The sequence below is a fragment of the Sciurus carolinensis genome, chromosome 7 (assembly GCF_902686445.1).
Source record: "Sciurus carolinensis chromosome 7, mSciCar1.2, whole genome shotgun sequence".
NCBI lineage: Eukaryota > Metazoa > Chordata > Mammalia > Rodentia > Sciuridae > Sciurus > Sciurus carolinensis.
In genome coordinates, this window is record NC_062219.1 from 87,948,493 (window position 1) to 87,976,426 (window position 27,934).

The 27,934-nt window shown below is 36.0% G+C and overlaps 1 protein-coding gene across 1 annotated transcript; it reads left to right on the forward strand.

The window, feature by feature from the left end:
* Window positions 1-6,057: 6,057 nt before the first annotated feature.
* On the forward strand, window positions 6,058-6,820 carry LOC124988985 (proteasome subunit alpha type-7-like). The gene has a single exon (XM_047558864.1). It carries the CDS (start codon window positions 6,058-6,060, stop codon window positions 6,802-6,804), a length of 747 nt encoding a protein of 248 aa, XP_047414820.1. The 3' UTR covers window positions 6,805-6,820.
* Window positions 6,821-27,934: the final 21,114 nt, after the last annotated feature.

Sequence of the window (27,934 nt, forward strand, 5' to 3'; positions counted from 1 at the left end):
ATTGGTTTAGCCTCTTGGTTCTGGAGGCTAAAATGTCCACAAGCATGACATCAGCATCTGGAGAGGACCTTCATGCTGCATCATAACCTGATAGAAGGACATTCGAGCATAGACAAGATAGAGAGAGAGAAAAGGGGAATAAGCTCCCATGATAGCCAAACCACTTCCAGGGAAAATAACTAATCCATTCAAGAGGGCAGAGTCCTCACGACCTCCTCACCTCAAAAGGGCCCCACTTTCCAATATTACCACATTGGTAATTAAATTTTGGGCTGAGTTTCAGAGGAGACATTAAAAACAGCAATTACATTGTATGACTACATCACAGTTTATTTATTTATTCATTTATTGAAGGAAATTTTGGTTGAGATTTTGGTGATTCTTTATAAATGAAGCTTCAGTAAATATTTCCATGACAGGTTTTGTGTGGATTCATGTTTCCAAGTTAGTTAGATAATACCTAGGGAAAATGGTTGCTTCATTATTTGGTAAGGCTGAGCTTAGCTTTTAAAAATTTCCAAACTATCTTCCAAAGTGGTTAAACCAATTTACATTTCCACCAGCAAGAATGAGAGTTCCTGCCTGTTCTTTCACATCCTGCAGCAATTGCTATTGTCAGGCTTTTCCGGTATAGCCACTCTAATAGGTATGTAGTTGCACCTCATTGCTGTTTTAATTTGTCATTTCCTAATGACAAACGACTTCAAATAAAACAGTAATTCAGAAATAGAACTAAAAAACATAAGACACACAGAAAAGTCACATTAAATGTAAAAGGCAGAAACTGGCCGATCAGACTTATTAGAAAGATGATTCAAGGTAGCGTTATAGCTCAGTGATAAAGTGCATGTTTATACAAGGCCATGGGTTCAATTCTCAACACCAATAACACAAGATAAAATAAAACAAAAAGAAAAAAATGACTCAATTATATGTTATTTACATTTAGACATATTTGGACACATCAAAATCAAAGGCATAAATCGTTTGAAAGTAGAAGGATGGAAAGGTATGTTATGCAAACTGTTAGTGGGTATATTAACATCAGACAAAATAGACAATGTTAATGAAACTAAAGACATTTATAAAGATGAAAGTGATGAAAAATGATCAAGAAGATATGATGTCTATGTTCACCTATGAAGAGAGTACCAAAATGGAAAAAAAAAAAAACTGTCAAAACTGAAAGGAGAAGAAGAGAATTCAACAATAAGAGTTGAAGATCTCAATAATCCACTCTCAATAATAGAACAACTATTAACTAAATTCTGGTTAGAATTAACAGACAGCTATAGAACACTGCACTCAACAACAGCAGGCACACATTTTTTGAAGTGTGCATGGAATATTCTGCACGTGTTATGGTTTGGATGTGAGGTGTCCCCCCAAAGCTCATGTGTGAGGCAATGCAAGAAGGTTCAGAGGAGAAATTATTGGGTTATACCCTTAACTTAATCAGGGATAAATCTCCTGGTAGGGATTAACTGAGTAGTAAGTGAAGTGGTAGGGTGTGACTGGAGGAGGTGGGAATTTGGGGCATGGCTATGGGGTATATATTTGTATCTGGCCAGTGGAGTCTCTCTTTCTACTTCCTGATCACCATGTGAGCTGGTTCCCTCTGCCACACTCTTCCACCATGATGTCCTGCCTCACTTCGAGCCCTGAGGAATGGAGCCTGCTCTCTATGGACTGAGACCCCTGATACTGTGAGTCCCTAAATAAACCTTTTCTCCTCTACAGTTGTTCTGGTGGGGTCCTTTAGTCACAGCAGTGAAAAAGCTGACTAAAACAGCAAGGTATTTATAAGTTTGGTCATAATATCAATAGGTTTTAAAAGTTGAAAATCATGCAATGTGTAATTTTTTTTATTAAAATAGAAAATATAGAAATCACTAACAGAAGGGCATTTTAGACATAATCAAATGTATAGAAAGCTAATAACACACTCCTAAATAACCAATGGGTCAAAGAAGAAATCAGAAGGGAAAATGGAAAAATAGTCTGGAATGAATGAAAATGAAAACATGATATATCAAAACTTTTGAGACAGAGCAAAAAGAGTGTGCACTAGAGCATTTACATCTGTGACTGCTCATATTAAAAGGAAAACTATAAATCAACAATTTAACTTTCTAAAGAAAATAAAAGAAAACCATGCATGGTGGAGCATACTGGTAATCCCAGCAATTCCAGAGACTAAAGAAGGAGGATGGCAAGTTTAAATAAAAAAAGGACTAAGGGTATAGGTGTAGTTCAGTGGTACAGTGCTCCTAGGTCCAATCCCTAGTAATACAAAATAAAGAAATAAATAAAAAAGAAAAGAAGAAAAGCAAACTAAATCAAAGCAAGGAGAAAGAAGAAAAAGATTGGTATGAAAAATTTAAGTACAGTATAGAAAAGCAAGAGAGAAAAATCAATGAAACTCAAATTGGATTCTCTTAAAAGAAAAGAAAACACAAAAGAGGTAACACACATTTAGCTAGGATGACCAGAGAGAGAGAGAAAGAGAGAAAGAGAGAGATTATTAAATTACAAAATCAGAAATGAAATAGGAAACATTAATATCAATCTTCCAGAAATAAAAGAGATTATAAGTGGATACTATACTACAAGCAAGTGTGTGCCAGCAAATTAGAAAACTTCAATGAAATAGACAAACTTCTAGGAATGACATAAGCTATCTATCTCCGCCTCAAAAGAAAAAGAAAGTCCAAACAAACCCGTAGCAAGTAAAATGCTTAAATTAGTAATCAAAACTTCTCCCAGTGAACTCCCAGGTTTTGCTAACTTTATTGGCATATCCCCAGATGTGCACGATTTTTGACTCCTGGCAGGTTACACTTCCTCCTGTGCCTATTTTACACATCATCCTATTTTCTCAGAGCTTCTTGCCCATTGATTGCCAGTGTCTGCAAGCCAGCAGTTTCCCTCTGAGAGACCCTCCAGCCACTCAGAACTGTCTTTCTATGCTGTCCAAACTGTTCCTGAAGGTACCAGGTGCTGATTATCATTTCTCTTACTGCTACAGTACATAGTGCTATGAGACACAGATTTTTGACTGTCTTAGCTCTAGTTTTTCCAATAAAACTTGCTATTAGTGTGTAACTCTGCAAGCATGGGTTTTTTCCCCCAGGACATATGTTGTACCATAAAAAGATGCATTTATCTATTTCCTAAGATTTTTGTGAAGGTTCAGTAAGCTATTAAATATACAGTACCAAAAACATCCCTGGTATGTAATAAGTATTATTTAAGAGCTTGAGGTTATTAATGATAATTTTTTTCTAATGTGATTTTTTTGCACTCCTATTTTCTGGAGTGAAATGCATGTTACTCAAAAATTATTAAAAAAAATAAATCCATAATTTAGTAAGTCTTTATGAAATCTCTGAATGTTCAAAATTTGATTTAAGGCAACTTTATTACAAACAAACCACAAATAGAAGCCCAAACCAAGATTTGTGATTGATCAGTAATTGAGATCTGTGTATGAGGGTAGGGGGCAGAGTCTGAAGTAGTCATTATGCCCAAAGCAGCTCTGACATCTAGGCCTGAAATTGGAAAAGTGAGAACCCCATAGGTTTTGGGCTGCATCACAGAGGGAAAATGTCTTCTTCATAGAAGAGAAGATAGTTCTGAAAATATAAAAATCAGTGAAACAACTGGTGTCCTATTAGGAAACATGCCAGGATTCAGTGATGAACTGTCATGGTCAAGAAGAAACTTCCTGCAGCCTCTGGAGAAACCCAATAACATTTTCAGGAGTGGAGAAAATGTTCTCCGCAGGAATCTTTATGAATTTTTATTGGACATTAGAAATGAGGAAGAGATGTCAAAAGGCTTCACATCCGCCACACTGAAGGACAAGGCTTGGTCCTAGCTACTGATGTTCAGATGCATTGGTCTTAAAGGAGAACGATCAACTCAAAAGTGTTCTGTGATTATCACAATCCCTTAAGGCAAATATTTACATTTTTCAAAGCCAGTTAGGCAGGTAAAAATACATAATCAATTCTCTATTTTTCCAGTAAAGTTTGTTATTAGTGTGTAACTCTATAAGTATGAGGTTTTTGTTTTTGTTTTTGTTTTTGTTTGTGAGGGTTCAGTAAGTTAATAAATGTGTAGTTCTAAAAACATTCCTGGTATATAATAAGTTTTATTTAAGTAATTGTAGCTATTAAGGATGCAGAGTCAAGTCAGAAAAAAAATAGAAGAATACCAGAGATCATGTGCCAGTCTGCACTTGGTAATTACTAACAACCCAGGCAGTGAAAACCTATGTTGGATTCAGAGTTATTTACAGGGAGCCTACATGCTGATATTGAAACCATATTCGGAAAGTCTATCTGTACAATCACAATAAGAGAAATGTAATGGATACTTAAGATAATATGCAAGTAAACACTCAGAGAACTGCAGTGGGTTCCAATATTCTTAGGAGAAGAGATGAGCGTGAGGACTCAGAAAGTTTCTTGTTTACACTTGCAGGTGTAAACTGGAAAATCATAGCACTCATATTAGCCTCATGCTCTCAGTTCTACTAGCCTTCTGAGAAATCACCCTCCACCTCTCTCTCCCACCACCTTTTCCCACTCTTCACCACCTACTCTTCAAGAATGAAAGTCAGAGAGATTGGTTACATTGTTGGGACAAAATTTGAATCTGGCTTTGCTTTTTCAATCTGCCTCCAAAACGGGGTTTGGTTCTTTATCTAGTATTTATTCCCTTTCCTCCACTTTGAGAGAAAGGATCTAAAGATGCCCGACTAACTTTAGGGGAAATCAGGTGATAAAAAAAATGATGGGGGAAGATAAATGGGAGCTGGGGGAACGGAACAAAATAAAGGATTGCAAAGATCAAGAGGCAAAATAGGCTGAGGAAAGAGCTGCTGGAACAGGATTTGGAGAATTTGGAGGGAAAGAGTGCAGCCAAGTATGAGGAAAAGAGCAAGAGAGATGTGGAATCTAACCATGCTCCTTAAACTCCATGTAGCTGCATTCTCTTCATGGTTATAAAAAAAGGCAAGCAAAACCTTGTGCCTTGTATCAATATTAAAATTAAAGAAATATTTGCTCACAGTTTTGAGCTTTCTTTGATCAGAACATTGCCTGGGATTGAGCCATATGATCTTTGAGTTCACAAGTTGACAGACAGGAGACAGATAATGAAGACCTGAATTTGGTTAGTGATCAGCGAAAGCAGCTTAGTGCCACTTTCAGATGTCCTTCAATACTGTTTTTCCATGTCTATAACCTCTGCTTTTATTTATGTCTTCATCCTGTTTCACCCAGAATATTGCAAAATCCTCCTTGTACATGTTGTTGTTATTCTATCCTTGATCAGTTCATCCTTGGATTTGCAACTTGAAGTCCAGATTCTCTTCCTTGGCACCTCAGTGGAGCCAGAGATAAGGTGCCAACACTATTTTAGCAGATCCTAGAGCTGTTTTTATGTCTGTCCTAATATCTCTCATGGGAGAAACTTTGGATGACAACTCTTACTTCCTTTACAAACAGCACACACACACACACACACACACACACACACACACACACACACACACACACTCTCAGCTTCACCTCTCATGATTTTGGAGATATATAGAGAATCTCAAACTACTGTAAGCCTTAAGAATATGGTACTGAAGGAACACACATAAGAAGCGACTAACTGAATGAGGATGGGAGAATAGGGTGACATTCAGAGAGGAACTAAATTTCATAAATAAGAGATCTGAGGAATGTATTGATGTTGGAATAGCATGAGAGTCTGTGTTATCTGCATAGTATAATTTATTATTGAAGTTGATTTCATGTTATATATTTACATCTCTTTCTTCACTCTTGTGTATATTTTTTCAAATGGTTTTCATCATTTAATATTGATTGTCTTTGATGTGTCCATATTCATGGTTTTGCAGTGAAAAAGGCAATTGTGATTTTCATGGGATCTACAGGATCTATAGGGGCAAAAAGTCAAATTATACAAATAAGAAATCACCAAGGGGCCGTGAGTGTGAGCTTTTGAGTGGCGGTTAGAGTTGCACACCCAGCTGGCATGAGCTACCATCGTGCCATCACCATCTTCTCGTCGGACAGCCACCTCTTCCAAGTGGAGTACACACAGGAGGCCGTCAAGAAGGGCTCCACTGCAGTTGGTGTTCAAGGAAGGGACATTGTTGTTCTTGGGGTGGAAAAGAAATCAGTGGCCAAAGTACAAGATGAAAGAACAGTGTGCAAGATCTCTGCTTTGGATGACAATATCTGCATGGCCTTTGCAGGCCTCACTGCAGATGCAAGGATAGTTATCAATAGGACCCAGGTAGAGTGCCAGAGCCACCTGCTAACTGTGGAGGACCCTGTCACCGTGGAGTATATCACCTGCTACATCGCCAGTCTGAAGCATCGTTATACACAGAGCAATGGGTGCAGGCCGTTTGGCATCTCTGCCCTCATTGTGGGTTTTGACTTTGATGGCACTCCCAGACTCTATCAGACCGACCCCTTGGGCACATACCATGCCTGGAAGGCCAACGCCATAGGCCGGGTTGCCAAGTCAGTGCGTGAGTTCCTAGAGAAGAACTATACTGAAGAAGCCATTGAGACAGATGACCTGACCATCAAGCTGGTGATCAAGGCCCTCCTGGAAGTGGTCCAGTCAGGTGGCAAAAACATTGAACTTGCTGTCATGAGGCGAGATCAGCCCCTCAAGATTCTAAATCCTGAAGAAAGTGAGAAATATGGTGCTGAAATTGAAAAAGAAAAAGAAGAAAATGAAAAGAAGAAACAATATAAAGCATCATGATGAAGAAATCTCCCTTGCTTAGAATAGCTTTTAAACTTGATCACTGATGAGTCTGTGGGAGCTTTTCCATCCATCCACCTGTCTGGGATGTCAGAGTACCCAATAAACTTCTGTATTTTTTAGCCAAAAAAAAAAAAAAAAAAAAAAAAATCAGCAAGGTGTACCACCATAGGAATTGCTGGAGATATTTGGAACCAGACCCTCTGTCCAAAAGCAGTACAGTTCAGATTATTAAGCAACACTGTGAGGGCAAAGCAAACATTTGCAGACCAGTAGTAACTCACCATATATCAACTGAACGCTACTGAAATATCAAGAAAGGCAGTTGCTCCATACTTTAAAACATAGAAGGGAAGATTCTTTGATCCAGTTTCTGGAGAAATTTGACAGTAGAAGGGAGACATGGGTTCTGAAGCCCAGACAGACATTTCTGTGGCTAGCTGTGAAGCATCCAGTTAACACCCAAGAAGGTGTCACTGTGCCATCTCTTTCCCATTTCTTATTTCTTTCCACTTCTTTGCTAATGTTACATCCCTAGAAAGCTGAATTAACTTTACTTTCCTTCATCAGTCTAGTTTAGGTTTCCAGTGAAAGAAACAATTCAGAAGACAAAAAACACAATTAGATTATGATGCTGATGAGCAGCTGGAGGCAATCATAAAGTAACAGAAAGTAATCTCATGGTAGCAGCATGAGGAAAACCAGCTATTTCAAATTTTGAGGTCAAATTTGAAGGAGAGTTCTCCCTAGCTCTCTTCAGTAGAAAGGAGGCACAATCCCTAAAATATGAGGAGAAATGATGGGCAAATTTTCAAAAGGTCCAAATTCATCTTGGAGCAATGTCAAGAAGAGGCATCCCTTTAATGAGGCAGACTCAGGATGAAATTCAAGTCTTAGCCCTGACGAGTGGTTCAGAGAGTACTACAAGAACAAGCTCATTGTTACCTGAGGAAGGTGAGCATCCAGGTGGTCAAGTGTCAGCAGTGTGCCATGAGGAGCTAGAGAAGCTCTGAGGGAGTGGCAGAGCCCTGAGCTGTGAACTGAAGATGTGTCCCTCAGCAGCACTCATTTTGGCCACCGTGAGAGGCAGTAAAAATACTAATAGAAAGGATAAGAAGCTACAGGGCTAAGAGCAGAGGTGAGGTGCCTTTCTGGCTTATGACTGTGACAACAAAAGGTTTCAGGGTCAATCTACAATAGGCATGGTGCCATTGTGAGCCATGATGGACTCCAGTATCAAAAGAGGGATGTCAGGACACTAACTAGTATTGTCAGTTTTACTGCCACCCCTCGATTAGGGATGGTAATATGGGAAACATTGCTTACATATTCTGTCCTCTACAAAATCCATATGAAAAAGACAAAACACGGGATAACATTTGGAGAGTGAGCACTTTTCTTCACTTTTAGAAAGTCTCCTGGAAACTTTTATATCCCTCCATGTCAGGGTAGCATTACCCAAGCTGGTCATATATTCTTCACTCCATCTGGTAGTGATAAACTTCCAACTGCCTCCCACTTGTGAAGTGGAAAGAGCCAACAAATGTTTTTATGAATAATTGGTCTAATAGAGCATCTTGAAAAGTAGCCACATATTCTATTAGAATAATTACAAAGCATTTGCACAAGAGTAACACTTTGGGTGAATACATAAAGCTTAAGATCAACTAAAGTATCATTCTGTACAATACTGCCAAAGAATGAAAATTTTCTAAAAATAACTAGACACAAAGTACAGCTTTATACAATAATGCTTTGGGGACCAATAGGGTTGTTATTGGTGCATGTATATGTATTGATTTGAAAACCAAAAATGTGGGTAGTTTACAGTCAGAATTCAGACTTTAAAGAGAGAGGCACATTCCTCATGTGGTTATGATATCATCATTCTGTTAAGTAAAAGTGATATTAAATAAACATATGTCTACCTTCACTGTCCCAAATGGTTCTTTAACATTTGCTTCCATACCTTGTTCATTCTCTCCCTAGCATAGTCTTATAGCATTTTCTGTTCCTTTGCAAAATTGATCAGCGTGTATGCACATAATATTTGGAAACCAGCATTAAAATTTATCAGGAAGGATTTGTCAGGAATGATAACATCATCTATCCCACCTTCCTTTCTTGAAAATTCTTAAGTGATGACTAAAACAATTTATAACTAGAGTTTTTTTTTCCTGTGGTTGAACAAGAGTAACTATAAACTGCCTTGGGAACATCTTTCTCCATACATTTATATAGTCTCTATTATTGAATACTAACTTACTCTACTTTGCTGAGCTTCTTCTCTTAATATATTCATCATATTTAACACTTACAAGTTGAGTAATTACTGAATATATATATATATATATATATATATATATATATATCAACTGTCTCAAGCAAGCAGTGAACAAACTTGCTACATATGTTCATCTCACCACAGATGCTTTCCCCCCTGGTTTTTTAAGTGCATCAAATATTAATAAATGCACTTGTGAACACTCTTACATATGTCTCTAAGATAATCTGACTTTGTACAAAATCCATCTTTACTAGGTTTACAGAGTCTTTATATAGGCAAATCCCCTTAGTCAAAAATTACTGAGGGTAGCATAGTACTATAAACAGAGGCTGCTAAAGGTAGCAGAGAAAAATAATCGATTGTCATGGTGTAGACACTAAATTGAACAGTATGCAGCCAAACAATAGCTATTTAGGAAATTCACAAATTCAGGCCAAGACTGTAGTAGTATGGGATGCTGACTAAAATGATGCTATGGCTGCATATCTGGTAAATTGTCAGCCAAGTCCATTGTGATCATCAGTAAGGCTAATCTTATTACCATCAACTTAGAATCTGCTAAAAACTTATGGGTAGCATAAAAATCAGAAGGGTTTCCTTTACTTGGATTAGGGAAATGGTGTTCAATCATTAAAATGATTTTAACCAATAAAAATCAATTTTCAACAACCAATTTTAAAATTAAATGGTCTTACTCATTAAAAAAATAAAATCTTCTACATATATGCTGTCTTCCTCTGAGAAATTTAAAATCCCATTTCATTTAGCAGTGTCAATCCACTATGAGTGAAACACTGTGGAAACAATAAAAGTAAAGTTAGACTTCAAACAAGTGATTTGTGGTAAGAAGTGAAAGTAGTGAGTGGCTATAAAAGTCTTGAAGTTCAAGCCTGAATTTATAGACCTAAGTTAGAGACCACAGGTTCACATTTCTTAGCTCAGTGATCTGGGCCAACATTTGACTTCTTCACCTATGGTCGAAGGCTCGTGTTACCCACTCTATCTAAGACAAGTTATTGTCAGGTTTGGATGAGAAATCACATTATTGGAGATTTTAGGTTGTCTTTCTATGTGATGAAATGACAAATTGACAGCATAATACTAGAATCACTTAACTAGACCTGCTGGTTCTTGACCAATGGTGCTTTTTACTTGTTACTATAAGGGTTCTTCAGTGATGCTTGGTTTATTTTACCTTTTGCCCTTTTTGTGTGTGCATGTGGAGTTCAAGCTTACATGTAATGGAAGCAGCATGGTATGGGGAAGGGTTTGGAGTTCAGAGTGAAAAGGTTTGCGACCCAGGGCAAGTTACTTATCTAGCTGTTGAAGATAATGATATTGATGAGAATGAAAAATAGACTTTCCAAAGTGCTCTCACACAGAGGAGTGGCTAACTCCCATGATACCATTATCAATTCTCCAGGCCACCTTACTAACATCCCTGTTTTATGAAAACTTAGAAAACTTACATGACCTGCCAAATTAACCAGTATTATAAACAGTTAATAACTGGAACTCACAATCTGTTTCCAGATTCTTGTTTATCTGTTGCCCTGTCACAAAATGGGGGGAGTCTCCAAGGTCACTGTCAAACACACTCACTGCTTAACTGTAGACGTACTGAATCCTCACAAATAAACCTAAAGGCCCACAGAAACAGAGCTTTTGGGGAATAAAAATTGTGAAAATCTCATCTCTAATTCTCTTTGGGATCCCAACTGAGTTTGAGTTTGAGAAAAGGATTGTGCAGGATAGCCTAACAAGGGCTTCCAGGTACAAGATGCTTTAGAGGAGAGGAACTACTCTTTGCTGTCCAACAGCAGTAGGACAACCAAAGGGGAGTTTCAGAGGAGGACTGGAGTTCTCCATCTTGACTAGAGGAATTCTTTCTAAACAGCAGGAATGAAGGTACCTGTGGGAACTCTGGATTGTGAAATCTTTTCTATAAATCTCCTTACAGTACAACAAATTAGAAAAAATAAAAACATTAAAAAAAATCTCCATACAGAGGAAAGACTACTCATCTTAATGAGTTTAGCTTTGGCTTAAGTGTATAGAGTTAATAGTTTAAGATGGTTTTTCAAAATTCCTTCTAAATTTTTAATATACGCTTATACTATACATTTTTTAGAATTTTTTTTGTTTTTTAAATTTTTTTTCTTTTATTTGTAGGTGGACACAATACCTTTTTTTTAAAAAATTTTTATGTTGTGCTGAGGATCCAACCCAGGACCTCACCCATGCTAGGCAAGCACTCTTCCACTGAGCAACAACCCCAGCCCATATACTATACATTTTTAATGATAATTCTTTCCTAACAAATACTTGATGCACTAAGAATGAGAACACATGCCCGTAATCCCAGTAACTCCAGAGGCTGAGGCAGGAGGATCACAAGTTTGAGGCCAGCATCAGCAACTTAGAGAGACTCACAAGTAACTTAGCAAGACCCTATCTCAAAATAAAATGTAGAAAGGACTAGAGCTGTAGCTCAGTGATGAAACAGCCCAGGATCAATCCCCAGTACACAAATAAGTAAATAAATAAAATCACTTGATGCCAAGCCTCAAAATAAGTCTTTTCATTGTTAAACTTGCTGATGCCATAACATTTTTAGAAACTAATAAAGTTTTTCCAAAATTCATGTGAACAATCCAAAAATACACTTGTATGCTTACATAAATGTATGTGATCTAGTTTAATTTCAGTTAACTGAAAAGTATCATAAAATATTGAAGATCTGGGATGAAATCCATCAATCATGAGGTATAACCTTAACATGTTTTTTTATTGCAGTTTTCTAATATTTTATTAAGAAATTTTGCATGTATTTTCATCAAATATATTGATCTATAGTTTTCTTTATAGTTTATAGTTTTGGAATCAGGGTGGTATGCTTCATAGACTGAATTTGGAAGTGTTCTTCCCTTCCTATTCCATGGAGTAGTTTAAGGATGATTTGCATTAGTGCTTCTTTAAAGGTCTTCTATAACTCAGCAGAGAATTCATCTGGTCCTGAACTATTATTTGTTGGAAGTCTTTTTTTGTTACTACTTTAATCTCATTATTTGATATTGGTCTCTGTCAATATATATAATTCATCACTTAAATAGAATCAACAAAAATTTTTAATGATCACACAATCATCTCAATACATACAGAAAAACAACCTTTGACAAATCCAGCATCCATTCATGTTAAAAATACTGAAGAAACTAGACTTAGAAGGAATGTACCTTAATACCATAAAGGCTGTACATGACAAACCAATGGCCAACATCATATTACATGGAGAAACACTGAAAGCACTTCCTCTACAATAAGGAACAATATAAGGATGTCTATTTTCACCCTTCTTATTCATTATAGTTCTTGAAACTTTAGCAAGAACAATCAGGCAGGAGAAGAAAAAGGGATACCAATAGGAAAGAAAGAAGTCAAACTATTTCTGTTTGCTGATGATAAGATCCTATACTTAGTAAACCAAAAAACTCCTCCAGAAGACTTTAAGAGCTAATAAACAAATTCAGTAAGGTTGCAGGATACAAGAGCAACACATGAAAATCAATAGCTCTTCTGTACTTTAATAATGAATATACTGAAAGAAAGAAAACTATTCAATTCACGATAGTCTCAAAACAAAACAAAAACAAAAACAAAACCTGGAACTAAATCTAACTGAGGAGGAGAAAGATTTCTTTAATAAAAACATTGAAGAAAGAAATCAAAGACCCTAGAAGATGGAAAGAACTACCATGTTTATGGATAGAACATGTAAAATTAATAACATCAAAATGTCCATATTACCAAAAGCGATCTACAGATTTAATTCAATCCCCATCAGAATATCAATGATACTCTTCACAGAACTAGAAAAAATAGTACTAAAATTTACATGCAAGAATAGAAGATCCACAATAGCCAAAATAATCCTGAGCAAAAAGACTGAGGCTGGAGGCATCACAATACCTGACCTCAAATTATACTACAGAGCTACAGTCACAAAAACAGCATGGTATGTGCATAACAACAGAATTGAAGACCAATGGAATAGACTTGAAGACCCAGATAAAAATTCATGTAAGTACAGTCATCTGATCCTTGGCAAAAATGCCAAAAGCAGAAGTTTGAGAAAAGTTAACCTCTTTAACAAATGGTGCTGGGAAAACTGGATAGTCATATGTAGAAAAAAACTAGATCCCTACCTTTAATCCCACACAAAATTCAACTAAAAGACAAAGGAATCACACCAGACACAGTGAAACTGCTAGAATAAAAACATTGGATCAATACTCCAATCCCTTGGTATAGACACTGACTTCCTTAGTAAGACTCCTGCAGCTCAAGAAACAAACCAAGAATCAATAAGTGAGATGGTATTACATTTAAAAGCTTCTTCACAGAAAAAGAAATGAAAACATGATGAAGGAATTTATAGAACCAGGAAAAAATATCTTTTCCTGCTACCTTTCAGTAGGGAATGAATAACCAGAATATATAAAGAACTCAAAAAACTTTAACACTAAAAACTCTAATACCAATAAATGGGTGAAAGATCTAAAGAGACATTTCTCAAAAGAAGAAATACGAATAGCCAACAAACACATGAAAAAGTGTTCAATATCCTTAGCAATCAGGGAGATGCAGATCAAAGCTACACTGAGATTTCATCTCGCCTGAGTCACAAAAGCAATCATCAAGAATACAATTAACAATAATTGATGGTGAGAATTTTGGGGAAAAGGCAACATATATTGTTGGTGGGACTGTGAATTAATACAACATCTTTGGAAAGCAGTGTAGCAATTCCTTAAAAGACTAGGAATGGAGCCCCGACATGTTGCTTTTATCTCACTTGGTATTTATTGCAAAGATCTAAAATCAACATACTACAGTGATATGGGCAAATTAATGTTCATAGCAACAACCAACTTATGTAATCAACCTAGGTGCCCATTGATAGACAAATTTTTTAAAATGTGGTATATACAGACAATGAAGTTTTACTCAGACATAAAGAAGAATGAAATTATGTCATTTGCTGGTAAATGGAAGCAACTAGAGAACATTATAGTAAGTGAAAAAAGCCAGACTCAGAAAGTCAAGGGTCAAATGTTTTCTCTCATATGTGGAAACTAGAGAGAAAAAAGCAATGATAAAAGGGGATCTCACAAAAAACAGAAGGAAGAGTAGAAGAGTGGAAGTAGGAGGTCAAGGATGAGAGAGAGGAGGAGGCAAAGGAGAGAAACTGGGGAATAAAATTGAACAAATTTTTCTGAGTACCTGTATGAATATATCACAGTGGGTTCTAATTTTGTATGTAACTATAATGCATTAATTATAAACAAACAAACAAACAAACAAATGGAAGGAAGACCAATAGAGTAGAGGAAAGGAATGGGGGAAGTGTAGAGGATAGTACTGAGTATTAAAATGGAGAAAACTGTTGTATGTATTTATGAATACATCAAATGTATCCTACTATTATTTATAACTATAATGCACTAAAAAATAAAAAAATTAAAAACCATTCAATAAATATCTGCTAAATTTCCATGTGGGAGCAGATATTGTTTTGCCAATTTTAAACACTGGGTTACATTTTAATGTAGAGATGGGTGCAGCTTCAGAGGCAGTATTTGAGATTTATAACAAAAGTTGACATTCAAGTCTGGTTGCTACAGTACCTTAGTAATATCGGTGCTATTACTATTGTTTTGGTGGATAATTACTTTTTGAGTATTGCTTTTGAAATCTTTCTAGCATTTTTTTTTTTTCAGTTAGAGTGTTTAGATGAAAACTAAACTATAGATGAAAACTGAACCTTAGAAGTAATAGTTCTTTACTTAACCAGGTAGGGTTTTTTCTAATTTTTTAACTTTTATTTTTTTTTAGATGTTGATAGATCTTTATTTTACTCATTTATTTATACCTAGTGTCTCACACATGCTAGGCAAGCACTCTACCACTGAGCCACAACCCCAGCCCCCAATTTTTTATATTTGATTCTAACTGGAAAAAGGTTAACGGGGCTGGTTATTAAAACTTTAAATGAAAATAAAGATAACAGTCAGTTTTACTTTGGAGGAGTCACCTACACACAGGTCAGCTTTCCAACCTCACGTGACTCTGGTTTCATTACTGGCTTTGCATGTCAGTAAATGAACATCACTGTTTTCTTGTATAATGTAAAGGTATCTGGGGGACCTAAACCTTTAATGTCTGTTTCTTTGGTTTAGGACACTGACATCCTTTGTTAAAATGCAAATATGAGTTGGTGTATTGTTATTTTAATTGTCAACATAACCACCTTAATTCAAAAGCACATATGATTGGCTTAGTAAAATGCTCATGTTTTAAGAGAATATTAAACATGAGCTATAAGCACTTGATTTGTATGTCTATAGAGGAAGAAAGGTCTGGAGCATGAGACAGTTTCTACTGTTGAGGGATTAGTGTTAGATATTGTGGTAGAATGGTTGTTTTTGGAATGAGGATCCCTGTTCATTTTCTTGGACATGGGTTAGATGCTATGAGTAATATAATGCACAGATAAATAGCATTGAGACTATACTTTGTCTACCTTCCCTGAAATAATTCAGTATCTAAGTATAAAAACATTATATTACCCCTGTCTCCACCAAGGATGCTGTCATTATGTTATCAATGATCACATCTCATGGTTAGCCAATGTCTTTCTTCCTAAACTTGAAATCAGTGATTCTGTCTTTACCTCTTTAAGCCACACAAATTTTGATTTAGGGTCATATATACCTTTTTAAATTCCTCATACAGACTATAGGCAAGGTGGGATAATACATGTACAGGACACACCATGAAAAGGCTCTGGAATCAAAAGAAAAAGTTCTAAATATATTCTTTTTGCTCTTCATAAATGGTATAAATTGGTTTAATCATTGTTGTGTAGGTCAGTATGGCTTTAAATACCTGGAGTAATTTACAGTGTGTTCCTAAAAACTTGGTGAAGTCTGATGTATTTTTTTTCTATTTCTTCCCTAATTAAAGGAAGCAACAAGGAGGAGTGCTTATTTATAAGGGTCGTGCTGGAGTAGTTAGGCCACAGATGTAATGCCTAAGGAGGAAGATCAGTGGATTGATGTCAATGTAGCTAGGTTTCTGCAGAGACACATCAAAATACTCTTTCATCCTCCATTCAAAAATGGACTTACAAAATGTATCAATGAAATATCAATCAAATTCAAAGATTAAAAAATTTTGGAAGAATAACTAATATATCAGATAAAGAACTAGGAATGAAATATTACTTTAAATACCAGAATGCTGAAATAAATATAGTATGAAGAAATGTTGAGAGGTCTAAGTGCAAAGTTACATGTTTGGGCTCACAAGTTAAATTGCACAATTCTGGGTAGAGGACATTTGGTTTAGCTGATTATGAACTCAAAGAATAAGGAGCAGATGTCTTCCAAGAAAGTGCCTGTGGTTTAGGCTAGGTTTATAGAAAGTGTCCAAGTGGTCTTGCTGGATTGTTTGTTGATTAGACCTCACAAGGAATCATCTGTTCAATGATAGTTTAAGAGATTCCTGAAGGGTAGCCAGGGTAAGGTGTTTGGAATAGCTAGTGGTCTACAAACCATGTGACATGGCTGTAGGAGAATGGGATGTTTACTTTACAGAGAGAAGACCTGAAGGGGGTTACATGGTGGGTGAACTTTTGGCATATGGTATTTTTACACAGAAGAAGGATTAGATTTCTTTGGTGTAGTATAATAAGGTAAAGCTAGAACCCATGGGTCCAAGTTTAAGAAGAACCATATTGGTTGACTACAAAGAATGATTAGATAGTATGTGGGCATTTTGGGTGGCAGCAGCAGCTAGCTGGTATGTTTATACCTAGAGACTCTAAGTGATTATGGGAATGACAGAAATCCAAAGAAAAAGGCAGTCTTTGGAAATAGTGTTTTCAGTTGCTAAAAGTGCTTTTAAAATTGTATGGAAGATCAGTTTGCAGGGAGCTGGTTATATCTGGGGGTTATTTAAGCATTCACTTCCTTAATTTCTATGAAGTTCATCAGTGTAAATTTTGAAAAATAGTTTATATTCTCCTTGGAAAGAGAAAGAGTAAATGTCCCTTTTGTGTAATTTGTTCATTCACCTCCCAATTTCTTCTAATTAGTGACCATAATTTTTCTGTGTAAATAAGCTTCTCTTCGACTTTTGAATGCACAACTATATTTCTCTAAATATATGTAGATATTCAGCATTTGGAAATTCCTGCAGTTTTCTGGGCTCTTCCTACACCATCCAAACATTATTTGACTTTTTGTAACTATGCTCAACTAGAAATAGAGTGTTGAAAGGTAAATTGTAAGAATAAAGTTAACTTCACAAGTGGGAAAGAATCTGTGTAGTACACATCTTGTGACAATGGCTTAATTTCAATGAACAGCATTTCATTAGGGGTTGAAAAGACCTTACCACCTGGCACAATGAAACAATTTTAGAATTCCCTCTCCATGCAGAAAAGAAGGAAACAACTGTGGGAGTGATATTTCTTTTTGACAAGGGAAGAAAAAGCAGAGGGTGAAGAAAAAAATAAAACACTTCTTGGGAATTAAGAGAACCAAGAAATACTCAGTAAAGCACAAAATAAAATAATAAGAATCCTGTCTGGGGCTGAGCAGCACTTAAGCCAGGAGATAGAGCTTTCTCCTCATTGCCTTTCAAGATTCCCTTCCAAGAGGGATGTGCTTTGAGATCAGTCTGTCTGGTTCTTATGAAGTATGATTGCTTAGATGAACAGATCTCTTACATGTAAAATGGAAGAGAAGTTTTGGTTTTAGGAGTCTTATATTAAATGTACTGAATGTCACTCTAACTTAAAGTCTGTAAGTAATCAATTCTTCTGAGAAGCCATAGATCAAAATGTTCTTTCAAATATTCTGTTTGTTTTGCTGATAGCTTCCTTGTCATAATTGCCATTATAACTTTCTCTAGAGACTGAGGAAAGTGGAAGAAAAAGTATGTGGGAACTCTAGATTCTTTTTCATACACATTTTCTAGCTTCTATTAATCATAGTCACATCCTCTCAGCATCCTGAAATTAGTTCAGCTCTCACTGCAAATGAACACCTATAATAAGCTTTTGGTGACCAACTCTTCAGAAGATAAAAGACTGTTGCCAAGACAGATTGTTTATATTCAGCATTTGCCTCAACATACAGTTTTTGATTCAAGTCACTGGGAAAAACGTGTAGATCAGGCAGCACAACCAAAGATAAAAGTAACCTGTTACCTGGGGAAGATTGAACATGGGTTTTGTTTTCCCTGTTAGGTTGAGTCACTGTGCTGAACCTTGAACTGGTAAGTTCCTGGGGACTTGCGACTTTATAGCAGTGAAAGGTATTCTTCTCTTAACCTAGGAAAGTGAACTTGTCTCCTCAGAGATAGGCAGGGTGAATGGAGGTAGGGAGAGGAGTGGGGACAGAAAGAGACAGAGACAGTCAGGAAGATAGAGACAGAAAAACGTGTAAATGTAAATTTTGGGTTACATTTGTATGACACCTTGTATGGCAACAGCAGTGGTAGGTAGCATCCAGCTGAAAGCCCACAGGACCCTTTGGATGAGAATTACTACATAAGCCTCTGGATTTGGAGACAGTTTTGGGGAGTGGCGGACATTGGTTTAGACCGAGGAAGTCCTGGGCTCCTGCCTAATTCAGCAAGGAGATAATTGAGTTGGTGTGCATATACTTTGGAGCTATTGAAGAATTGTGATGATACTGGCACTATGAATGTTCTGGAGCTTCTTAACCCTGCACATGTTTCCTGTGCAGGATGAAGGGCATTGATCAAAACAATATTTTTTAAAACTATTGACCACGGGGCTCTTTATTCTCCTCCACCAGATGGGACAGGGAAATAGGTGATTATTATGTTTTTTTCAAAATGCTTGCAGTTTATTAATTTTTCCCCAATCCCTCAACACCCTCACATCCTTACATGGATGCCTGATGAGGTCACTCAGTCTTGGGATGTCCTCCATGTCCCCCCAACTCCTACATCTTCCTGTTTACATCAAAGACAGGCAGTTCATACTGATGTAAATCACCTCCTCATAGGGGCTATCCTAGGTCTGGAAGTATGAAAAATACTCCTTCCAGGAAGTCAGGTGGGAAACCTGTTTCTGATACATCTCAATCCTAGAGCAGACATAACTCTCTGGTGGCTTAGCACGTTTTAGCAGCCTATAGCCCCGATAGCAATTGTAGGGTTTGTGCCTACCTCACATGTGAGTTTGCTTTTTCCCCCACTAAGGAAACAGATGTGTTTCCTATTTTCAAAGAGTTTTTTTATTATAATTATTATTGCACATTAATTGTAAAAAGTAACTTTTCATCCATGCATACCATTTTATCCATGCTTATGATGTATTTTGATCTGTTTCTTTCTCCCCCACAGTCCCTGCTTCCCTTACCTAATAGTTTCCCTTCTACTTTCATGTCATGTTTTATTTTTTCCTCTAGATTTTATATGAGAGAAAACATGTGATACTTGTCTTTATGAGTCTGACTTATTTCACTTAACATAATGTTCCCCAGTTTCCTCTGTTTCCCTGCAAATTACATGCTTTTAGTCTGTATGACTGAATAAAATTCTATGGTGTATATAGGTATGTATGTGTGTATATATAATCCCATTTTCTTTATTCATGTCCCTTTTTTATTCATTCATGGTGTGCCTATCTAGGCTCCATTGATTCCATAATCTGGCTATTGTGAGTTGTATCGTGATAAGCACAGGCAGGCAGGTGTCTAGTAGTATGCTGACTTTTTTTTTGTTATTCTATTTACTTATACATGACAGCAGAATTCATTTCTATTCATTGTACATAAATGGGATACAACTTTTCATTTCTCTGGTTGTGCACCATGTAGAGTCACACCTTTAGTGATATCATACTTGTACATAGGGTAATGATGTCCATCTTATTCTACCATCTTTCCCCCCTCCCTTCCCCCTGCCCTGTCCCCTCATTCCCCTCTCCCCAATCTAAAGTTCCTCCATTTGCTGATGATATGATTCTATATTTGGAGGATCTAAAAAATTCCGCCAGAAAACTTGTAGAACTAATAAATGAATTCACCTAAGTAGCAAGATATAAAATCAACACCCATAAATTAAATGCATTCCCATACATCAGTGATGAATCCACTGAAAGAGAAATTAGGAAAACTACCCCATTCACAATAGCCTCAAAAACAAAAAAAAAAAAAAAAAAAAAGAATCTTGAGAATCAATCTAACAAAAGAGGTGGAATACCTCTACAAATGAAAACTACAGAACACTAAAGAAAGTAATTAAAGAAAACTTTAGATGATGGAAAGATCTCCCATGCTCTTGAATAGGCAGAATGAATATTTTCAAAATGGCCATAGTACCATGTGTTATACAAATTTAATGCAATTCCTATTAAAATCCCAATACCTTTCCTCATAGAAATAGCATAGATAGCCTTTACGAAGTTGAGGTATGTTCCTACTATCCCTAGTTTTTCTAGTACTTTAACATGAAAGGGTGCTGTATTTTGTCATACAATTTTCTGCATCTATTGAAATGATCATATGATTCTTAACTTTATGTCTATTGATGTAATGAATTACATTTATTGATTTCCAGATGTTGAATCAATCTTGCAACTCTGGGATGAACCCTTCTTGATCATGGTGCACTATCTTTTTAATATGTTTTTGTATGCAATTTGCCAGAATTTTGTGAAAAATTTTTGCATCAAGGTTCACCAGGGATATTGGTCTGATTTTTTAAAAAAATTTTTTTTGATGTGTCTTTGTCTTGTTTTGGTATCAGGGTGATACTAGCTTCATAGTATGAGTTTGGAAGGGTTCCTTCCTTTTCTAGATTATATATCTCTAGAAATTTGTCTATGCCTACAAGATTTTCTATTTTGTTGGAGTATAGGTTATCAAAATATCTTCTAATTATCTTTTGTATTTCAATAGTTTACATTGTGATATTTCCTTTTTCATCTTGAATTTTAGTAATTTGAATTTTCTTTCTCTTTAGTGTGGCTAAAGGTTTATCTATTTTGTTTATTTTTTCAAGCAACCAACTTTTTATTTTGTCAATTTTTTTCAATTGTCATTGATTTTACCTCTGATTTTGATTATTTCTTATTACTTCTACTTTTGATGCTGATCTGTTTTTTCCTAGGGCTTTTAGATATAAAGTTAGGTCATTTATTTGTTGACCTTTTATTCTTTTAATGAATGTGCTCAATGCAGTGAACTTTCCTCTCAGTACTGCTTTCATAGTGTCCCAGATATTTTGATATGTTGTATCAGTATTCTCATTTACCTCTAAGAATTTTTTTTTATCTCCTCCCTAAAGTCTTCTGCATCATTCAATAGTATATTATTTAGTCTTCAGATGTTGGAGAAACTTCTATTTTTTATTTTATCATTGATTATTAATTTTATTCCTTTATGATCTGATAGAATTTAGGGTAGTATCTCTATTTTTTTGAATTTGCTAAGAGTTGCTTTGTGGCATAACATATGGTCTATTTTAGAAAAGGATCCATGTACTGCTGAGAAAATAGTGTATTGGCTTTTCAATGAATGGAATATTCTATCTATGTCTGTTAAGTCTAAATTATTGATTTTATTATTGAGTTCTATAGTTTCTTTGTTTAATTTTTGTTTAGAAGATCTATCCAGAGATGTATTAAAGTCACCAAGTATTATTGTGCTGTAGTCTATTTGATTCCTGAAATTGAGAAGGGTTTGTTTGATGTACATAGATGCTCCATTGTTCGAGGCACATATATTTATGTTTGTTATGTCTTGTTGATAAATGATTCCCTTAAGCAGTATGAAATGTCCTTCCTTATCTCTTCTAACTTTGGCTTGAAGTCCACTTTATGTGATATAAGCATGGAAACCCCTGCTTTTTTATGCAGTCTGTGTGCATGACATGTTTTTTCCCATCATTTCACCTTCTATCTGTGGATGTCTTTTCCTGTGAGATGAGTCTCTCGAAGGTAGCATATTTTTGTTTTTTTTTTTAAAACCCAATCTGACAGTCTATGTCTTTTGATTAATGAGTTTAGGTCGTTAGCATTCAGGGTTATTATTGAGATATGATTTGTGTTCCTGGTCATTTTGGCTTATTTTTGATTTTTAACTTGACTTGGTTTCTCCTTTGATTGGCTTTTCCTTTAGAATAGTTCCTTCCTTTGGTGAATTTCATTGTTATTTTTCATTTTCTACTTGTAAATTCTTTTAATTTTTGTTTATCATGGAATGTTTTTATTTCATCATCAGATCTGAAGCTTAGTTTTGCTGGCTATAAGATTCTTGGTCAGCATCCATTTCCTTTCAGAGCTTTGTGTATTTGTTCAAGGATCTTTCAGTTTTTAGGGTCTGGGTTGAGAAATCTGCTGAGATCCAAATTGGTTTCCCTGTATATGTAATCTGATACTTTCCTCATGCAGCCTTTAAAATTCTATCCTTATTATATATGCTGGGCATTTTCCTTATAATGTGCCTTGGTATGGATCTGTTGTAATTTTGTACATTTGGTGTCATGTAAGTCTCTTGTATTTGATTTTTCCATTTCATTCTTCAAGTTTGGGAGATTTTCTGTTATTATTTCACTGAATAGATTTTTCATTCTTTTCGTTTGTATCTCTGTGCCTTCCTCAATCCTGATAATTCTTAAATTTGGTCTTTTCATGTCATCCCATAACTCTTAAAGGTTCTGTTCATGATTTCTTATCATCTTGTCTGTGAGGTCAACTTTATTTTCATGATTAAATATTTTGTCTTCATTATCCGAAGTTCTATCTTCCAAGTGATCCAGTCTATTGGTGATGCTTTCTATTGAATTTTTAATTTAGTTTGTTTTTTCCTTCATATCAAGGATTACTATTTGTTTTTTCAGAATCTCCCATTGTTGAAATAATCTTTTGCTTCCTGCATTTGCTCTTTTAACTGTTATTGGATTGTTCATTCATTGCCTGTATTTGCTCTCTTATTTCGTCCTTTACTTCCCAGATCATTTTAATTATGTATATTCTGAACACTTACTCTGATATTTCTTCTACTTTGCTGTCAATGTATTCTATTCCTATGGTTTGGGGCATTTTCTTCCCTTGTTTTTTCAAGTTGTTCATGTGTCTTCCCCTCTAGCTGTGGAGATCCAAGGTAATACAGTTTCCACCCTTGATATTGTGCTTCTAGCCTCTGGCAGGTATCCCAAGATGGACACTGCCCCAACAAAAGATGGCAGTGGTGGCAGCAGGGGTAACCATGATGGTGGTAGAGGTGCCCCTATGTGAAGACGACTGCTTTCAGATATGTGGCAGTGAGGATGGGCCATGCACTGGTGTTAGGCAACCTGTTCAGAGATGTAGCACTGTGGTCGGTGATGCTGCATCAAGTGGCTGTACCCAGGTCCTGTCTGGTATCCCAAGGTGGTGGCTACCACATGGAGGGAGGGTATGGAGACTGCTCTAGTGACCCAAGATGGAGGCCACCATGTGTTGGTAGATGAGGAGCTGCCTCTGCACCAGTATGTTGACTTTGATTGACTTCAGTTATATGCACAGGAGTGGAAAAGGTAGATCATATGGTAGTTCTGTTTTTTTATTTTTTGAAAGACCTCTATAATGTCTTCCATAGGAGCTGGACTAATTTATATTCCCATTACCATTGTGCATGCAAGGGTTTCTTTCTTTCTGCGTCTTTACCAGCATGTTATTGTTTGTATTCTTTATAATAGCCATTCTGGCTGGAATGAGATGGAATCTTAGTGTAGTCTTGATTTGCATTTCCCTTATGGCTAAAGATGTTGAGCATTTTTTCATATATTTATTGGCGATTCATATTTCTTCTTTTGAGATACGTCTGTTCAGTTCTTTGTCCATTTATTAATTGGATTACTTGTTATGCTGTTCAATTTTTTTAAGTTCTTTATATATTCTTTGTGTTAAATCCCTGTCAGATGAATAGCTGGCAAAGGTTTTCTCCCATTCTGTAGGTTTTTTGTTTATTTTGTTGATTGTTTCATATGCTGGGCAGAAACTTTTTAATTTTATGTAATACCATTTGTCAATTATTGCTAGCATTTTCTGTGTTATTGGAGTTTTGCTTAGGAAATTGTTGCCTATATCTATATCTTGAAGTGTTTCCCCATGTTTTTCTAGAGTAGATTTCAAAGGTTTTCAGTGTGTGAGTTCCCCATGTGCCACAACACATGGTTTCAGCATGGTCCTGATCAGACTGGGTTCACTTACGTGTAGGACTGGCTTGTAAGCTGCCACTCAAAGCAGTACTCCATGTAGACCTTTGTCCTTCACACAGGTGGTTAAGCCCTGGGAAGAAATAATAATCACATTGGGGACTCCATAGCCCAGGTTACATGTACTCATAGGGCTTTATGTTGTCATTTCTCTACTAGTTCTGAGCGGACCCACTTACTGTTTGTGGTGGTATTCCTTTAAGTTTTAAATGAATTATGGGATTTATTTACATGTCACCTTTTAAGAGCCAGAACACAAAAAATTTCACTTTCTGGGAAGTTGTGTAATTGAAAATACATGAAGCACAGTCAATATAAGAAAATAACTCAAATTTCTCTGACCATCATCAAGATGGACAGGTGTTTACAAGTTCCTTGAAACAAAAATTTCCTCACATTTTCATTGAAATATCTACAAAGATGATCTTAACCGAGGGAGGTTTGAAAGAACCTTTTCCAGAAATTGGAGTGAAGATGACCTTACCATTTTGGTTAGAAAGAGCTATTGCCTCTAACAGGACCAGTCTTCTGTAGGGGGAGTGCCACAGCAGCAGGGCACAGTGGACAAGCTCAGATCCCTCTTTTCATTTGCACCGTGGGCAGTGGGACTAAAAGAAGATACATGTTCATACTTACTGTATTTCCATTGAAGAACCTGCCCTGGCTCTGTATTTCATTTGATCCATATTCCTTTTGGAGAGTTGGAGGTAGAGTTCTGACTTGGGTTTTCCAGGTCTTAGGTTCTCTTTTGCCTGTCTTATATGTCCACATACCCTTGGAAGTAAATTATAGAGAGGACAGAAAAGACAGAATGCTTCTGATGATTGAATTCTGACCCTAACACTGCAGTCTGTCTTATTTTGGCATTTTAATCTACCTTCAAGAGCTCCTGGATGACCTCTTCTCTCTCTTCATTGATGTCATCTCCATTAGGATAAGGAAAGGTGACCTTGGGTTAAATTCTATGGGTGATTTAAAGGCATGAGTCTGCTCAAGCATGGTGTGAGTAGTGCTTTTTCATTTGGAGACAGTGAGAAATTCCAGAGAAAGTAAAAAATCCAAAACCTAGGCATGACATGATGGGTAACCCAAGGATCTTATAAGAAATGTGAATTGGAAAATGGAAATCAGATCTCCGCAAGGTAGTGTTAGTTGGGTTAATCTCAAGTTTGGTGTGTGTGTGTATGTGTGTGTGTGTGTGTGTGTGTGTGTGTGTATGTGTGTGTGTTTGTGTGTGTTAACAGAAGAAAGAAGGTGACTTTCATAAACTTATACTGTAATGTTTGTAAAAGTGTTAATTGGAAGGTTTCTACAAGTGTTATCATAGAGTACTGTCCCTGTCAACAGAGATCTTGGAATGTTTGGGGCTGTAAGTCTTTCCTCTGTGGTGGGTCTGCTGTGTAAACTTACACTGTCCTGACTGAGGGCTATGGTATTGGCAGGCATTCTCTGGAGATTTGAAGAACCGGCAGGAGAAGGGACTACAGTTTCCCTGAGTCCAGAGTTTGTTGGTTTACGTTTTCCAGAAAGTAAAACGTTTTTATCAATTCACTAAGTTTTAGTTTCCACTTGTATATTTTGAGACCTTTGAAAGGATGCATTTATATTACTTTGGCCTTTAAATATGATTTATTGATGTATTTATCCCAGCAATTATAAAATTATGTTGTTGGATACTTTTTTGTTATTCTATTTTTCTCTAAAGACTTACTTTAAATAAGCTGATTAATTTTAAATAGCAAAGTTTTTAAAAGCACCTTAATCAGATTATTATTCTTAAATGACTTCAATATTTAAGTGTAACAATTACTTACCTGAACTTCCTGTTCTGTGAAACTTGCAGAAGAAGAAAATAGCCCAGCATGAATAAGAAGGCCCCCAAATTCTTACAGATGTTGTCTTGCTTTATATATCATGGTCAAATCTTAATAGAGTGGATAAAGTTGTGTAAAATAAATGTCAAACAATTCCATCAAATGAAGGTATTTTAATTTAGTAGCAAACTCTGAGTTTTTGTCCTAATTTAATTTTTGAAGTAAAGTTAAACATGTTTTAATGTGATTACTCCAATGTACAAGTTTGATTTTGGTTTGGTAAGACAAATTTAATTCTCAAGAATCTTGCATACAGATTTCGTCACTGTTGTTGTGTTTGAGTATAGAGAGATACTGGATCCACCAGCAAAACAGCATCATAAGAAAAGTTCTAGGATAAGGATACAGCAAGAATTGGTGCTAAGAAACACATTCTTTGAGTCTTCATGAAAAGCAATAATAGTGAAAAACATGTATCTGCTAGAAACTAAAAATATAAATCAATTATATTCTCAAATTTTTTAGTGCCTTCTTTCTCCATCCATTCGAGTATTATGTTGCAGTAAAGCAAAGCAAAGGCCAGGGTAGACTTCACAATCCATAACAATTCATTTCCTTACCTCAGGATGGAGAATGAAACTCTGAAATCCAGATAATGGACAGATAACAATTTTTCATATGGATTTATTCTCCTTTCTTCTGGGGTTTAGCTCCATTGTAAAAAATATCACTAGGTATAAAATGAATAAGTACTGATTCATGCACCTTGCAATGTGCAGTCATATCAGAAATAAATTTTTCTTCTCAGTAACTGTTAAAATGTGGAAGGATTATTTATACTGGATTGGAAAGTATCAGCTCATCCAGGTAAAGATACTTGGTAGATAAGACAAATAAATTTGTCTTACCTAGTCAAGATAAAACCTGTGCATTGGAGGGCTCTCTTTCAAACCTTTATTTCCAATTTATATTTAACAATTGCCTGCTAAATGGCCTGGCACAGAAGTGCTACTCAAACTGGGACAAATGAGACCAACTTGGTTCTTTCTTGGAAACCTAAAAATGGCTAAGAAAAACATAGCTTAAAGTTAATTTTATCTCTTTCTTTTTACTTCTTAAATATGGCTACTAGGAAATTCATGATTCTACATATTAACCACCAAAAGAAATCCTATTGTTTGTTAGTATGTAGTATTTATTATTTATTTATTATTTTAATAGGGAAAAGAAGGCATATTCAAAGATTGACTATTAAACAGCTTAATAATTATCCAATTATTACTCTATCATAGATCATTCATTATCCTCATGATCTTGCATGTAAAATAATAAAATGTTAATATGAGCAACCATTGCAAGGGTATGCTTGATGAAACAACAGAGAAAGGCTTATGACATCATACAAATGGAGGTTCCTGGTTAGACCCTGGACTGGTCCAAATTGTTATTCCATTCCAGAGAAGGTTTCAGAACAAGGAGAGAAAGCCCAGCCAAAGAATCCAGTAAATGAGAAGGTGAAGGCAAATTGGGGCAGGCACTCAAAATTGCCACACCACGTAGCCAAATGCATGTGTAGGGTCAAATGTACATGCAGAAGTGAATATGGCAATGTACACTAGACGTGAACACCTACCACATCCCAAGTAGAGAAAGCAAATGGGACAAGTAGAGAGATTATTTTAGCCACTCTGTTTAAGCATCACCACTAATTTCTAAATGAGGAGAA